This window comes from Bombina bombina, chromosome 2, assembly GCF_027579735.1.
Source record: "Bombina bombina isolate aBomBom1 chromosome 2, aBomBom1.pri, whole genome shotgun sequence".
Taxonomy (NCBI): Eukaryota; Metazoa; Chordata; class Amphibia; order Anura; family Bombinatoridae; genus Bombina; species Bombina bombina.
This window is the reverse complement of record NC_069500.1, coordinates 720,426,654-720,442,874: the sequence shown is the minus strand read 5'-3', so window position 1 is coordinate 720,442,874 and position 16,221 is coordinate 720,426,654. Positions and strand designations below refer to the sequence as shown.

General features: G+C 39.5%; 1 protein-coding gene across 2 annotated transcripts in view; it reads right to left on the bottom strand.

Moving 5' to 3' along the window:
- Positions 1-16,221, bottom strand: part of LOC128649455 (clathrin light chain A) — a 125,584-nt gene that overhangs the window by 99,406 nt on the left and 9,957 nt on the right. For both annotated transcript variants that reach the window (XM_053702732.1, XM_053702733.1), the window contains exon 2: positions 4,097-4,125. In XM_053702732.1, coding sequence (XP_053558707.1) covers positions 4,097-4,125 — 29 coding nt within the window. The remainder of the gene's footprint in view (positions 1-4,096; positions 4,126-16,221) is intronic.

The window sequence follows — 16,221 nt, the reverse complement described above, 5'->3', positions numbered from 1 at the left end:
CGTTTGTTTAAAGTAGAAACTGCTCCCTCGACCTTGGGGACTGACTGCCATAAGTCCTTTCTGGGGTCGACCATAGGAAACAATTTTTTAAATATGGGGGGAGGGACGAAAGGAATACCGGGCCTTTCCCATTCTTTATTAACAATGTCCGCCACCCGCTTGGGTATAGGAAAAGCTTCTGGGAGCCCCGGCACCTCTAGGAACTTGTCCATTTTACATAGTTTCTCTGGGATGACTAAATTTTCACAATCATCCAGAGTGGATAATACCTCCTTAAGCAAAATGCGGAGATGTTCCAATTTAAATTTAAATGTAATCACATCAGATTCAGCCTGCTGAGAAATGTTCCCTAAATCAGTAATTTCTCCCTCAGACAAAACCTCCCTGGCCCCCTCAGATTGGGTTAGGGGCCCTTCAGAGATATTAATATCAGCGTCGTCATGCTCTTCAGTAACTAAAACAGAGCAGCCACGCTTACGCTGACAAGGGTTCATTTTGGCTAAAATGTTTTTGACAGAATTATCCATTACAGCCGTTAATTGTTGCATAGTAAGGAGTATTGGCGCGCTAGATGTACTAGGGGCCTCCTGAGTGGGCAAGACTCGTGTAGACGAAGGAGGGAATGATGCAGTACCATGCTTACTCCCCTCACTTGAGGAATCATCTTGGGCATCATTGTCATTATCACATAAATCACATTTATTTAAATGAATAGGAATTCTGGCTTCCCCACATTCAGAACACAGTCTATCTGGTAGTTCAGACATGTTAAACAGGCATAAACTTGATCAGAAAGTACAAAAAACGTTTTAAAATAAAACCGTTACTGTCACTTTAAATTTTAAACTGAACACACTTTATTACTGCAATTGCGAAAAAACATGAAGGAATTGTTCAAAATTCACCAAATTTTCACCACAGCGTCTTAAAGCCTTGAAAATATTGCACACCAATTTTGGAAGCTTTAACCCTTAAAATAACGGAACCGGAGCCGTTTTAAGCTTTAAACCCCTTTACAGTCCCTGGTATCTGCTTTGCTGAGACCCAACCAAACCCAAAGGGGAATACGATACCAAATGACGCCTTCAGAAGTCTTTTATAAGTATCAGAGCTCCTCTCACATGCGACTGCATGCCATGCCTCTCAAAAACAAGTGCGCAACACCGGCGCGAAAATGAGACTCTGCCTATGCTTTGGGAAAGCCCCTAAAGAATAAGGTGTCTAAAACAGTGCCTGCCGATATTATTATATCAAAATACCCAGATAAAATGATTCCTCAAGGCTAAATATGTGTTAATAATCAATCGATTTAGCCCAGAAAAAGTCTACAGTTTAAATAAGCCCTTGTGAAGCCCTTATTTACAATCGTAATAAACATGGCTTACCGGATCCCATAGGGAAAATGACAGCTTCCAGCATTACATCGTCTTGTTAGAATGTGTCATACCTCAAGCAGCAAGGGACTGCAAACTGTTCCCCCAACTGAAGTTAATTGCTCTCAACAGTCCTGTGTGGAACAGCCATGGATTTTAGTTACGGTTGCTAAAATCATTTTCCTCATACAAACAGAATTCTTCATCTCTTTTCTGTTTCTGAGTAAATAGTACGTACCAGCACTATTTGAAAATAACAAACTCTTGATTGAATAATGAAAAACTACAGTTAAACACTAAAAAACTCTAAGCCATCTCCGTGGAGATGTTGCCTGTACAACGGCAAAGAGAATGACTGGGGTAGGCGGAGCCTAGGAGGGATCATGTGACCAGCTTTGCTGGGCTCTTTGCCATTTCCTGTTGGGGAAGAGAATATCCCACAAGTAAGGATGACGCCGTGGACCGGACACACCTATGTTGGAGAAAACACTTTAAATCAAGTTAACAAGCAATATAAAAAAACGTTACTGTGCCTTTAAGAGAAACAAATTTTTCCAAAATTTGAAATAACAGTGAAAAAAGGCAGTTAAACTAATGAAATTTTTACAGTGTATGTAACAAGTTAGCAGAGCATTGCACCCACTTGCAAATGGATGATTAACTCCTTAATACAAAAAACAGATTAACAAAACGAAAAATATGTTTTTTAAACAGTCATAACAACTGCCACAGCTCCTACTTTTGAAGCCTTTTGAGCCCTTCAGAGATGTCCTATAGCATGCAGGGGACTGCTGAGGGAAGCTGAATGTCACAGTTTGTAATTTTAACTGCACCAACTGTAACTTTTAGACTATAACAGTGGAAAGCCTCAGGAAACTGTTTCTAGGCAAAAATAAAGCCAGCCATGTGGAAAAAAACTAGGCCCCAATAAGTTTTATCACCAAAGCATATATAAAAATGATTAAACATGCCAGCAAACGTTTTATATTGCACATTAATCAGAGTATATACCTCTGATAGCAAGCCTGATACTAGTCGCTATTAAATCACTGTATTTAGCGCTGATTGCTTGTGGAGCTGTTAATAGGAGTTGGAATGGTTTTGCAGAAAGACTCTTCCTGCATCTCCGGACTCTAACTTTCACCCAAGCCCTCACTGAGAGACTGACAGGATTACTTAAAACTCCCGTCCCATGTTGAAGAGTACTACTCTCCATAAGAGACGAAAATAAACTTCTGACACCTCTCTGTCCACCTCCTGGGACAAAAGGCAAAGAATGACTGGGGGATGAGGGAAGTGGGAGGAGTATTTAAGCCTTTGACTGGGGTGTCTTTGCCTCCTCCTGGAGGCCAGGTTCTTATTTCCCAAAAGTAATGAATGCAGCTGTGGACTCTTTCCATTTATGAAGAAAATCCCTTTTTCCATGATTCAGATAGAACATACTATTTTAAATAACTTTCAAATTTACTTCTATTATCAAATTTGCTTTGTTTTTTTCGGTATCCTTTGTTGAAGGAGCAGTAAAGCACTAGAGGCAGCTAGCTGAACACATTGGGTAAACCAATAACAAAATACATGTCAGCCACCAATCAGCAGTAAAAAACGGGAGGGTGGGATAGCGCTAAGCAAAGCTCAGAGTCATGATAATTCGAAAATATGAAATATATACTAGAAGTAATATCTATATAATTGGGGTATGATCCCCGAGTATGTGGTTCTCACACCTTTTAGGATAAGATCTATAATGTATCACTTAGATATTATTTTAAATATCCGTGAGTTGGTGATAGTGTAAGAGATGTTATCTATATTTCTAAATTTTCTGTTATAAATGAACTCTCTTAAAGCAATCGGTAAGTATATAAAATATATTTATTCCTATACATAACAACAATGATATGTTTGACAATTTAAAATAATAAAATCTATAGTATCGATGCCGGCATCTTAATATATCACTTAAAATATTGCGCAAATTCGATACATTACCAAGTGTCTAGTATAATTTACTTAGATCACACTATGGTTAATTACCTTATAATAACAGGTTAAAAACAGATTGTTACAAAGTATAGCGGAAATGTATCACGGAAATGTATTGAAATTGTCAAACATATCATTGTTAGTTGTTATGTATAGGAAAAAATATATTTTATATACTTACCGATTGCTTTAAGAGAGTTAATTTATAACAGAAAATTTAGAAACATAGATAACATCTCTTACACTATCTCCAACTCACGGATATTTAAAATAATATCTAAGTGATACATTATAGGTCTTATCCTAAAAGGTGTGAGAACCACATACTCAGGGATCATACCCCAATTATATAGATAATACTTCTAGTATATATTTCATATTTTCTAATTATCCTGACTCTGAGCTTTGCTTAGCGCTATCCCACCCTCTCTGTTTTTTACTGTCTATCGAGGTGATACTTTTGAGGTTGCATCACCTTTATGGGATTAGCAGGGAGTCTGAGTGTAGAATCTCTGAATTACCCCCCTTTCTGTTTAGCCACCAATCAGCAGTAAGTTCCCAGCTCCTAAACCTACCTAGGTATTCTATGCAACAAAGAATACCATGAGAAGGAGGCAAATTAGATTATATACGTAATTGGAAAGTTTTTTAAAACAGCATGCACCATTTAAATCATAAAAGAAAAAAAATTGGGTTTCATATCCCTTTATGTGTTACAAATCTTTTACAATATATCTTACCTTATAAAAGTCACCATTCATTGCAGCATCTAGAAAAAAGGGAAAAAAAAAAATATTAAAAAATTATCCAATAAGATTACTTTTCTTTCTGTTGGGGGGATATCACACTTAAAGGTACAGTAAAGCCAAAATTATTCAGACAGATTTTAAACAACTTTCCAGTTCACTTCTATTATTAAATTTGCTTTGTATTCTTAGCACCCTTTTTTAAATCAAGGTATGTTCACATGGGCTCAGGACCATGCTCGTGTCTTTAGTACTCTAGGGCAGCAGTGTTATGCAACATTGTATGTAGCAGCGTTATAAATTGTTACAATCACTGCTGCTTTAGGGTACTAAAGACGTGCACACTCCTGAGCTTCTATGAGCCTACCTAGGCATACTTTTCAACAAAGGATACCAAAAGAACAACAAAGCACATTTGACACATACATACACACATATAAACACCTCTTTTTTAAATCAGGAAATACACTTTTTTCCAGGAAAAATAGTAAACAGGACATCATATTTAAAGCAGAATTTCCTAACACAATTATAAAAGCTCTTATGGAGGAAATTCCTGTAGATAAAGGAGATCAAAAGGTCAAAAGATAAAAGCAGAGCCAGCAATTTTTTTTAGGAACGGATTCTATAAAGTGTGTGAAGCACTCATTCACTCCAACATAGGTTTAACGTGATTTAGCAATACTATTTCCCATAGGGATGCACCGAAATTTCGGCCGCAGAAAGTTTCGGCCGAAAATAGCCTTTTTGGCTATTTCGGTTTTCGGGTTTTTTGCCTGTTATTTTCGGTAAAATTATTGTGTAGCATGTTTCAAATTTGATGCTAGCCCAGAGCTGCTGTTTAAGTTTATTACTTGACTTACTGTTCTGCATATAATGAGTTTTCTAAGATTATATTTTATTTGGATAAGTAAGGAAACATTTTCGCAGAAAATTGCATTTTTTTCTTTTTTTTTTTTTTTTTCTTGGTAAAATTATTGTGTAGCATATTATTGTTTTAAGATATTTTGGTCCAATTTTAGTGTATTACTTTCAATAAAAGTGTGGGCTTTTTATTGGCTCTAATTATGCAAAAAAAAAAACTAAAAAAAATTAATTTGAAAAAACACATTTTCGGTATCAGTTTCGGTTTTCGGCCAAGTGCATCCCGGATTTTCGGATTCGGTTTCGGTCCAGAATTTCCATTTCGGTGCATCACTAATTTCCCAAAATAGTGTGTCTGAATTACAAAAAGAGGGGAAAACCACTTGGAATACAAATATGTAACTCAGCAAGTTTAGGAAATGAGTTTGTTTCAAGAATACACAAAGGGACACATTTATCAAAAGGGTGAATGTCCCCCTATCTGATAGAGGCTCTCTTATGCTAGCCTGCCACTGATACTTATGCAGGCATAAATAAATCAGCCACACGGAATAGAAACTAACCAGTCACAAAGCGCTAAATTGTAGGTCTGGCTGGCAGCAGTAGCAAGTAGGGAGCACCTAAGCATGTCTCGGGGGCTCTAAACCAGTGTGCCAGGGTCTAATTTTAAAGGTGTCACTGGTGCCCAGGTTTGTCGAGCCCTGGGTTACATACCTGATTTTAAAGTACATTCTTGTGTGAGCATAGTTGAGTCAATCACTGGCTGAGGAACTTAAATTCTCACTTAGGTATATAGCAAAAAGCAAATGTCTCTCTAATCCTTCAAACATTATAAAACCAAGATAAAAAAAAAAAAAGGTGAAAATGTAAGATCAAGAAAGAAAATTGTAGGAGCCATAGTGCAAGAGATTTAGCTTTTAAACAGCATTAGCATGCAAAAATATTTCTTTCCGTATATAATGTATTGATTGTTTAACCTCAAAGGGGTATGTGTACCCAGCTGGAGTGTTCTTTTAAATGAAAAAAAAAACCCACAACATTACAATAATCCTGGGTAGTTTAAAAAAAAAAAAAAACAGACAGTTCATAATAAACATAATTTTATGGATAACACCTTAAAAATATATTAAAATACTAGTATTAAGCAATTTACATTTCTGCTGAATTGTTTCCTCATATATTCAGCTAGTTAAACTCACTGCCTTCCTTTTTCAGAATAGATTACGGTGATGGAACATTACATTTCCGGACTAGGTCAAACAGCTGATTGAAGTCATAAGCTTCATATGAAACAAAAGGTATACAATGCCAGAAAACGGCAGGCCAAAGAGTGTATTTGTGATTAAATTGGGATACTAGTGCTTTAGAGCCCCAAAAACTATAATAAAAAGAATCCCAACGAAAAATAAAAAAAAGTCTCCTTCAGCATTTATTATCCAACAGTAATGCATTTCTGTCATTGAATGGGTTATTTAAAGGGATACTAAACCCATTTCTTTTTTCATGATTCAGATAGAAAATTGCTTAAAATTGCATGCTCTAATTTACTTCTATTATCAATTTTTCTTCATTCTCTTGCTATCTTTATTTGATAAAGCAGAAATGTAAGCTTAAGAACCAGCCCATTTTTTGTTCAGAACTTGGGTAGCAGTTGCTGATTGGTGTCTAAATGTAGCCACAAATCAGCAAGCGCTACCCAGGTGCAGAACCAAAAATGGTCCGGCTCCTAATCTTACATTTCTGCTTTTTCAAATAAAGATAGCAAGAGAATGAAGAAAAGTTCATAATAGGAGTAAATTAGAAAGTTGCTTAAAATTGCATGCTCTATCTGAATCATGAAATAAACAAATTGGGTTTAGTATCCCTTTAATGAATATTTTGTAACTGACAAAAAAAGAGCTTGTTGGGTGCAAGTGATTTTACGTCTTCTGTCTGTCTATTTCTGTAGAAAAATCAGTGAGTAACTTCACACACATCGATATAAGATCTTAATTTTAACAATCCAGGAGTTACATCCCTTGGAAACCCTCTTGACAAATAAATACCTGGCCACCTCTTCTGTGGTTATTGTGGGCCATATGTAAGTGAACTCTTACACTGAAACATTTATTTAATACTCAAACCCAGTGGCGTCTTTAGGTTTTGTGCTGCCATAGGCACTTAAAATTCTGCTGCCCCCCTAACACCACCGCTTCCAAGGTTTTAGGCCATAATATTTTTTGGCCAAGAAATAACGTGATTTTGTTTACATTTTTATTTTGTGATATTTCAAAAGTAAATGTTAACAAGGACTTACAAAACACTTGCATACACACAGACACAGGCACACACACTCATCTATCTACTGCTGCAATAAATATAAAAACCCCAAACACAGATTTCTTGATACAATACTTCCCCAAACTAAGTGTGAAAGCCAACAGAACTAAAGGCAAAAGCTTGATAAATAAATGAAAGGTTAAGAGTTACCTCTAAACGGTAAGCTCCATGGGCATTGTCTTATACCCTCCTGGAATGTAAGATTATTGGGCAAAAGCTCTCATATACCTGTATAATAATTCTAAAATAACTGTAAGCGTCTTACAAATAAAGCCATAAAAAAGTGATGCCCCCCTCCATCTGCCGCCCTAGGCAAGTGCCTTGTTTGCTTAGGCCAAAATATGCCCCTGCTCATACATGTTATGTGGAGATAAAAAAAACTAATAAAACTATCATTTATAAATGTGGTACAATAGTGTGTTCAATCACAAGACAATTATTTAAATGGTTAAAGGGATATAAAACCCACATTTTTTCTTTCATGACTCAGACAGAGCAGGCAATTTTAAGCAACTTTCTAATTTACTCCCATTATAAATGTTTCTTCGTTCTCTTGGTATGCTTTGTTGAATGAGCAGCAATGCACTACTGGTTTCTAACTGAACACATGGGTGAGCCAATGACAATTGGTATATATATATGGAGCAACCAATCAGCAGCTAGAACTTAGTTTCTTTGCTGCTCCTAAGCATTCCTAGATAAACATTTCAGCAAAGGATAACAAGAGAAGGAATCAAATTAAATAATAGAAGTACATTGGAAAGTTGTTTAAAATTGTATTCTCTATTTGAATCGTGAAAGAAAATTTTTGGGTTTCATGTCCCTTTAAGTCTTCAAATTGTTTAATATTAACAAGCTGAAGATGAAAGGTCAAAAACTATATATGCAACATAACTTTCATTCAGCAGTATTTTTGTCCAGCGTTAAGATATTTGAGCAGATACAGGGTAAAAGTACACTTTAAAAAAACAGAATATTTGCATACATACACAAAAAAAATAAAAAAAAATAAAAAAAAAATAAATAGCGCTTGGTACAACTAAAATTTATGTAGTAACGTTTTTCCTGGTAGTGGTGGAGTAAGTCAATCCATTTATCTCAGGAGAGATGGAGGAGGGGTGTCTGCAGATGTGTTTCTGCAACAAAATAAATTAAAATTTGTAACTGGATTTCAGGGGTTGCTATTTCATGTAGATTAAAAAAGGTTAAACTCTCATAAACATAAGCAAGGCCAGATGACACCAAAAACCATAGATAGCATTTTTAATGGCATTTTAACAAATTGAAACAAGTATATTGGATATAAAAAATGCGTACATCTATAGCAAAAAAAGAAAGAAAAAAAAGGAAGTAACCTCACAATCCAAATAATAAATTCCATATTTTCTAGCTAAATAAAACAATAAGTGTTGTAATATGCAATAGCGATTAAAGTTTTTTTTGATTGATCAAAATAAAACTGCCAAGCTATCAAATGAAAGCACTGTTCTAGCCTATGAATGCTTTTAATAGAACTCTACTTTTTCTTGATTTCTGTAAACCAAGAATTAATGCAAAAAACACTTTCGCGGAAAAATGAAAAGCCCTTTTGTTAAATGCTCTATTCATTCAGTGTTTAGCAGCAACCTATTCTCCCCAGGACCTATTTAGGGCCAGATTACAAGTGGAGAGCAAAACTGCGCTTTCGCGAGCGCGTTATTTGTGCTCCACTCGTAATAACAGCGCATTGAAATGTGCGTTGGTATTATAAGTTCAGCACAATGTGAATGAGACCTCTCATTCGCATTGCATGTAAGCTTTGTGATAGACACAGCACAGAAACTAGTGCAGCAAAGGGGATAAGTCGGGCAACGTTGAGCAGTATATTAAAAAATATATATATACATATATATTTGTGTGTTAATATGTGTATATATACACACACAAATATATATGTTCATAAGCATATACATTTTAGGGCTGTGAGATATGGGAAAACAATGAATATTGCGATTTTGGCCATAAAATATCCCGATTGCAATGTTAATCACAATTTTTTTTTAAATAACTTTACTCATCTGTTACATGACACACAGCTCTCTGAAACCTTATGGTTGTGTTAGTTGCAGCTAATTTGTGAGCAGAGATTACTTAGAGTTGTGCAACATAAGCCCACATTGTTCTTATACTGCGTTACCTGCTGGCCCCCCCAGCCCCCGGCTGTCTGTGCTCCCACAGAGGCCCTAGCAAAGTAGCTTATACACTAACCCTCACATCGTCCCTGTACAAACTTACCGCAAATGTAGACCTTTAAGTAAACACTCATCTTCCAGCGGGGAGAGTAGCGAGGGTGGGGCCGTGCTGGATTGAGCAGGGAGCTCTGTGGCCGAGGATGAAGTCACAGCCCGAGGAGGCGGCGCCCCAGACTGGGTGATCACTGCTTCTGTTGGCTGCCTATGTGCTCTCCATTTCATGCTCAGTCTCCTCGTCACAAACTCTTCTCCCATGCTGCATGAAGCCAGCCCAACATCTTACTTGCCCTGATATTGCAGCAAGCTCAGTAACCAGCTCCTGCGCCTTTAAGATCCCAGTGCAGTAACTCAGGGCTCCATTATGTAATGCACAAGAGAAACCATCAAACAACTTCCAGACTTGCCACTGACAACACGGCCTCTGTGTACATAAGCAGGAACACACAGAGTCTGTGCTGTCAATGGCATGCCTGGAAGTTGTTTGAGGGTTTCTCTCGTGCCTTACAATATGGAGCCCTGAGTTACTGAACTGGGATCTTTAATGGACCGCAAACAGCTAAAGCAGATATTTACCCCCAGGAAGCCGAAAGAGCTGATACCGCTGACAAATTAAGCGCAAGCGCAGCTTTTTTTTTCTTTTAACCGGATTTACTTGGCAGCGGAGGGCTAGCCTATACAAGCCCCCTCCTGTACGTAATAGGTGGTAATAAATTGCATACTCTTGCGATTTGAAAATAGCATAAAAAAAAAAAAAAAAAAAAAAAATCGACATTAATCGCACAGCCCTAATACATATATATTTACTTTTAACACAGTCCCCATAGAGCACTATGTAAAGGCACTTTTTAGCGCTGTTTTTTTTCCCCCCAACACCTCACTTTAATTGCTTCATGCAGTTATTTAAAACAAAATTAAAGATGCTTATTTTTAATTTTTTTTAAAAAAGGAACACTACACTTTATTTTGGGGGAAATTTATTTCATTAACCAGGAGGTCTGACCTCTGGTTAATGAATTTGAGCGCAAAGTGCTACCACAAGCTTGCGGTTGCATTAACCAGTCACTCATAATGGCTGGCAATTTAACGTGCACCTGTAAATGGGCAAATATGCCCGTTTACGGGTGCATGTTAAAGGGACAGTCAAGTTTCATGATTCAAATAGGGCATGTAATTTTAAACAACTTTCCAATTTACTTTTAGCACCAATTTTACTTTGTTCTCTTGGTATTCTTAGTTGAAAGCTAAACCTAGGAGGTTCATATGCTAATTTCTAAGACCTTGAAGGCCACCTCTAATCTAATGCATTTTGACAGTTTTTTCACCACTAGAGGGAGTTAGTTCATGCGTTTCATATAGATGATATTGAGCTCATGCATGTGAAGTTACCTAGGAGTGAGCACTGATTGGCTAAAATGCAAGACTGTCAAAAGAACTGAAATAAGGGGGCAGTTTGCAGAGGCTTAGATACAAGGTAATCAGAGAGGTAAAAACATAATTTATGCTTACCTGATAAATTTATTTCTCTTGTAGTGTATCCAGTCCACGGATCATCCATTACTTGTGGGATATTCTCCTTCCCAACAGGAAGTTGCAAGAGGATCACCCACAGCAGAGCTGCTATATAGCTCCTCCCCTCACTGCCATATCCAGTCATTCGACCGAAACAAGACGAGAAAGGAGAAACCATAGGGTGCAGTGGTGACTGTAGTTTAATAAAAATTTAGACCTGCCTTAAAAGGACAGGGCGGGCCGTGGACTGGATACACTACAAGAGAAATAAATTTATCAGGTAAGCATAAATTATGTTTTCTCTTGTTAAGTGTATCCAGTCCACGGATCATCCATTACTTGTGGGATACCAATACCAAAGCTAAAGTACACGGATGATGGGAGGGACAGGCAGGAACTTAAACGGAAGGAACCACTGCCTGTAGAACCTGTCTCCCAAAAACAGCCTCCGAAGAAGCAAAAGTGTCAAATTTGTAAAATTTTGAAAAAGGTGTGAAGCGAAGACAAAGTCGCAGCCTTGCAAATCTGTTCAACAGAAGCCTCATTTTTAAAGGCCCAGGTGGAAGCCACAGCTCTAGTAGAATGAGCTGTAATCCGTTCAGGGGGCTGCTGTCCAGCAGTCTCATAGGCTAAGCGTATTATGCTCCGAAGCCAAAAGGAGAGAGAGGTTGCCAAAGCTTTTCGACCTCTCCTCTGTCCAGAGTAAACGACAAACAGGGCAGATGTTTGACGAAAATCTTTAGTAGCCTGTAAGTAAAACTTCTAGGCACGGACTACGTCCAGATTATGCAAAAGACGTTCCTTCTTTGAAGAAGGATTAGGACACAATGATGGAACAACAATCTCTTGATTGATTTTCCTGTTAGAAACCACCTTAGGTAAAAACCCAGGTTTGGTACGCAGAACTACCCTGTCTGAATGAAAAATCAGATAAGGAGAATCACAATGTAAGGCAGATAACTCAGAGACTCTTCGAGCCGAGGAAATAGCCATCAAAAACAGAACTTTCCAAGATAACAACTTGATATCAATGGAATGAAGGGGTTCAAATGGAACGCCTTGAAGAACATTAAGAACCAAGTTTAAGATCCACGGGCGAGCAACAGTTTTAAACACAGGCTTAATCCTAACCAAAGCCTGACAAAATGCCTGGACGTCTGGAACTTCTGCCAGACGCTTGTGCAAAAGAATAGACAGAGCAGAGATCTGTCCTTTTAAAGAACTAGCTGATAAGCCTTTGTCCAAACCCTCTTGGAGAAAGGACAATATCCTAGGAATCCTAACCTTACTCCATGAGTAACACTTGGATTCACACCAATAAAGATATTTACGCCATATCTTATGGTATATTTTCCTGGTGACAGGCTTCCGAGCCTGTATTAAGGTATCAATGACTGCCTTGATAGAATCAAGCGTTCAATCTCCATGCAGTCAGTCTCAGAGAAAGTAGATTTGGATGATTGAAAGGACCTTGTATTAGAAGGTCCTGCCTCAGAGGCAGAGTCCATGGTGGAAGAGATGACATGTCCACTAGGTCTGCAAACCAGGTCCTGCGTGGCCACGCAGGCGCTATCAGAAGCGCCGATGCTCTCTCCTGTTTGATTTTGGCAATCAGTCGAGGGAGCAGAGGAAACGGTGGAAACACATAGGCCAGGTTGAAGAACCAAGGAGCTGCTAGAGCATCTATCAGCGTTGCTCCCGGGTCCCTGGACCTGGATCCGTAACAAGGAAGCTTGGCGTTCTGGCGAGACGCCATGAGATCCAGTTCTGGTTTGCCCCAACGATGGACCAGTTGAGCAAACACCTCCGGATGGAGTTCCCACTCCCCAGGATGAAAAGTCTGACGACTTAGAAAATCCGCCTCCCAGTTCTCTACGCCTGGGATGTGGATCGCTGACAGGTGGCAAGAGTGAGACTCTGCCCAGCGAATTATCTTTGAGACTTCTAACATCACTAGGGAACTCCTGGTTCCCCCTTGATGGTTGATGTAAGCCACAGTCGTGATGTTGTCCGACTGAAATCTGATGAACCTCAGTGTTGCTAACTGAGGCCAAGCTAGAAGAGCATAGAATATTGCTCTTAACTTCAGAATATTTATTGGGAGGAATTTCTCCTCCTGAGTCCACGATCCCTGAGCCTTCAGGGAGTTCCAGACTGCGCCCCAACCTAGAAGGCTGGCATCTGTTGTTACAATCGTCCAATCTGGCCTGCGAAAGGTCATACCCTTGGACAGATGGACCCGAGAAAGCCACCAGAGAAGAGAATCTCTGGTCTCTTGATCCAGATTTAGTAGAAGGGACAAATCTGAGTAATCCCCATTCCACTGACTTAGCATGCATAATTGCAGCGGTCTGAGATGCAGGCGCACAAATGGCACTATGTCCATTGCCGCTACCATTAAGCCGATTACTTCCATGCACTGAGCCACTGACGGGCGTGGAATGGAATGAAGGACACGGCAAGCATTTAGAAGTTTTGATAACCTGGACTCCGTCAGGTAAATTTTCATGTCTACAGAATCTATAAGAGTCCCTAGGAAGGAGACTCTTGTGAGTGGGGATAGAGAACTCTTTTCCACGTTCACTTTCCACCCATGCGACCTCAGAAATGCCAGAACTATCTCTGTATGAGACTTGGCAATTTGAAAGCTTGACGCCTGTATCAGGATGTCGTCTAGATACGGAGCCACCGCTATGCCTCGCGGTCTTAGAACCGCCCAGAACCTTTGCAAAAATTCTCAGGGCAGTGGCCAACCCGAAGGGAAGAGCTACAAATTGGTAATGCCTGTCTAGAAAGGCAAACCTTAGAAACCGATGATGATCTTTGTGAATCGGTATGTGAAGGTAGGCATCCTTTAAGTCCACTGTGGTCATGTACTGACCCTCTTGGATCATGGGTAGGATGGTCCAAATAGTTTCCATTTTGAATGATGGAACTGAGGAATTTGTTTAAGATCTTTAGATCCAAGATTGGTCTGAAGGTTCCCTCTTTCTTGGGAACCACAAACAGATTTGAATAAAATCCCTGTCCTTGTTCCGTCCGCGGAACTGGATGGATTACTCCCATTACTAGGAGGTCTTGCACACAGCTTAGGAATGCCTCTTTCTTTATCTGGTTTGATGATAACTTTGAAAGATGAAATCTCCCTTGTGGAGGAGAAGCTTTGAAGTCCAGAAGATATCCCTGAGATATGATCTCCAACGCCCAGGGATCCTGAACATCTCTTGCCCACACCTGGGCGAAGAGAGAAAGTCTGCCCCCCACTAGATCCGTTTCCGGATAGGGGGCCGTTCCTTCATGCTGTCTTGGGGGCAGAAGCAGGCTTCCTGGCCTGCTTGCCCTTGTTCCAGGACTGGTTAGGTTTCCAGGCCTGTCTGGAATGAGCAACAGTTCCCTCTTGTTTGAAGCGGAGGAAGTTGATGCTGCTTCTGCCTTGAAATTTCGAAAGGCACGAAAATTAGACTGTTTGGCCTTTGATTTGGCCCTGTCCTGAGGAAGGGTATGACCCTTGCCTCCAGTAATGTCAGCAATAATTTCCTTCAAGCCAGGCCCGAATAAGGTCTGCCCCTTGAAAGGAATGTTGAGTAATTTAGACTTTGAAGTCACGTCAGCTGACCAGGATTTAAGCCATAGCGCCCTACGCGCCTGGATGGCGAATCCGGAATTCTTAGCCGTTAGTTTAGTCAAATGAACAATGGCATCAGAAACAAATGAGTTAGCTAGCTTAAGCGTTCTAAGCTTGTCAATAATTTCATTCAATGGAGCTGTATGGATGGCCTCAAACCAGAATGCCGCCGCAGCAGTGACAGGCGCAATGTATGCAAGGGGCTGTAAAATAAAACCTTGTTGAATAAACATTTTTCTTAAGGTAACCCTCCAATTTTTTATCCATTGGATCTGAAAAAGCACAACTGTCCTCAACCGGGATAGTGGTACGCTTTGCTAAAGTAGAAACTGCTCCCTCCACCTTAGGGACCGTCTGCCATAAGTCCCGTGTAGTGGCGTCTATTGGAAACATTTTTCTAAATATAGGAGGTGGGGAAAAGGGCACACCGGGTCTATCCCACTCCTTGCTAATAATTTCTGTAAGCCTTTTAGGTATAGGAAAAACGTCAGTACACACCGGCACTGCATAGTATCTATCCAGCCTACACAATTTCTCTGGAATTGCAACTGTGTTACAGTCATTCAGAGCAGCTAATACCTCCCCAAGCAATACACGGAGGTTCTCAAGCTTAAATTTAAAGTTAGAAATCTCTGAATCAGGTTTCCCCGAGTCAGAGATGTCACCCACAGACTGAAGCTCTCCGTCCTTATGTTCTGCATACTGTGACGCAGTATCAGACATGGCTCTAACAGCATTTGCACGCTCTGTATCTCTCCTAACCCCAGAGCTATCGCGCTTGCCTCTTAATCCAGGCAATCTAAATAATACCTCTGACAGGGTATTATTCATGATTGCAGCCATGTCCTGCAAGGTAATCGCTATGGGCGTCCCTGATGTAATTGGCGCCATATTAGCGTGCGTCCCCTGAGCGGGAGGCGAAGGGTCTGACACGTGGGGAGAGTTAGTCGGCATAACTTCCCCCTCGACAGAACCCTCTGGTGATAATTCTTTTATAGATAAAGACTGATCTTTACTGTTTAAGGTGAAATCAATACATTTAGTACACATTCTCCTATGGGGCTCCACTATGGCTTTCAAACATAATGAACAAGTAGGTTCCTCTGTGTCAGACATGTTTAAACAGACTAGCAATGAGACTAGCAAGCTTGGAAAACACTTTAAAACAAGTTTACAAGCAATATAAAAAACGTTACTGCGCCTTTAAGAAACACAAATTTTCCCAAATTTTGAAATAACAGTTCACCAACGAAATTTTTACAGTGTATGTAATAAGTTAGCAGAGCATTGCACCCACTTGCAAATGGATGATTAACCCCTTAATACCAAAAACGGAATAACAAATGACAAAAACGTTTTTTAAACAGTCACAACAACTGCCACAGCTCTACTGTGGCTTTTTACCTCCATCAATACGACTTTTGAAGCCTTTTGAGCCCTCCAGAGAAGTCCTGGATCATGCAGGAAGAAGCTGGATGTCTGTGTCTGTAATTTTTGCTGTGCAAAAAAACGCCAAAATAGGCCCCTCCCACTCATATTACAACAGTGGGAAGCCTCAGGGAACTGTTTCT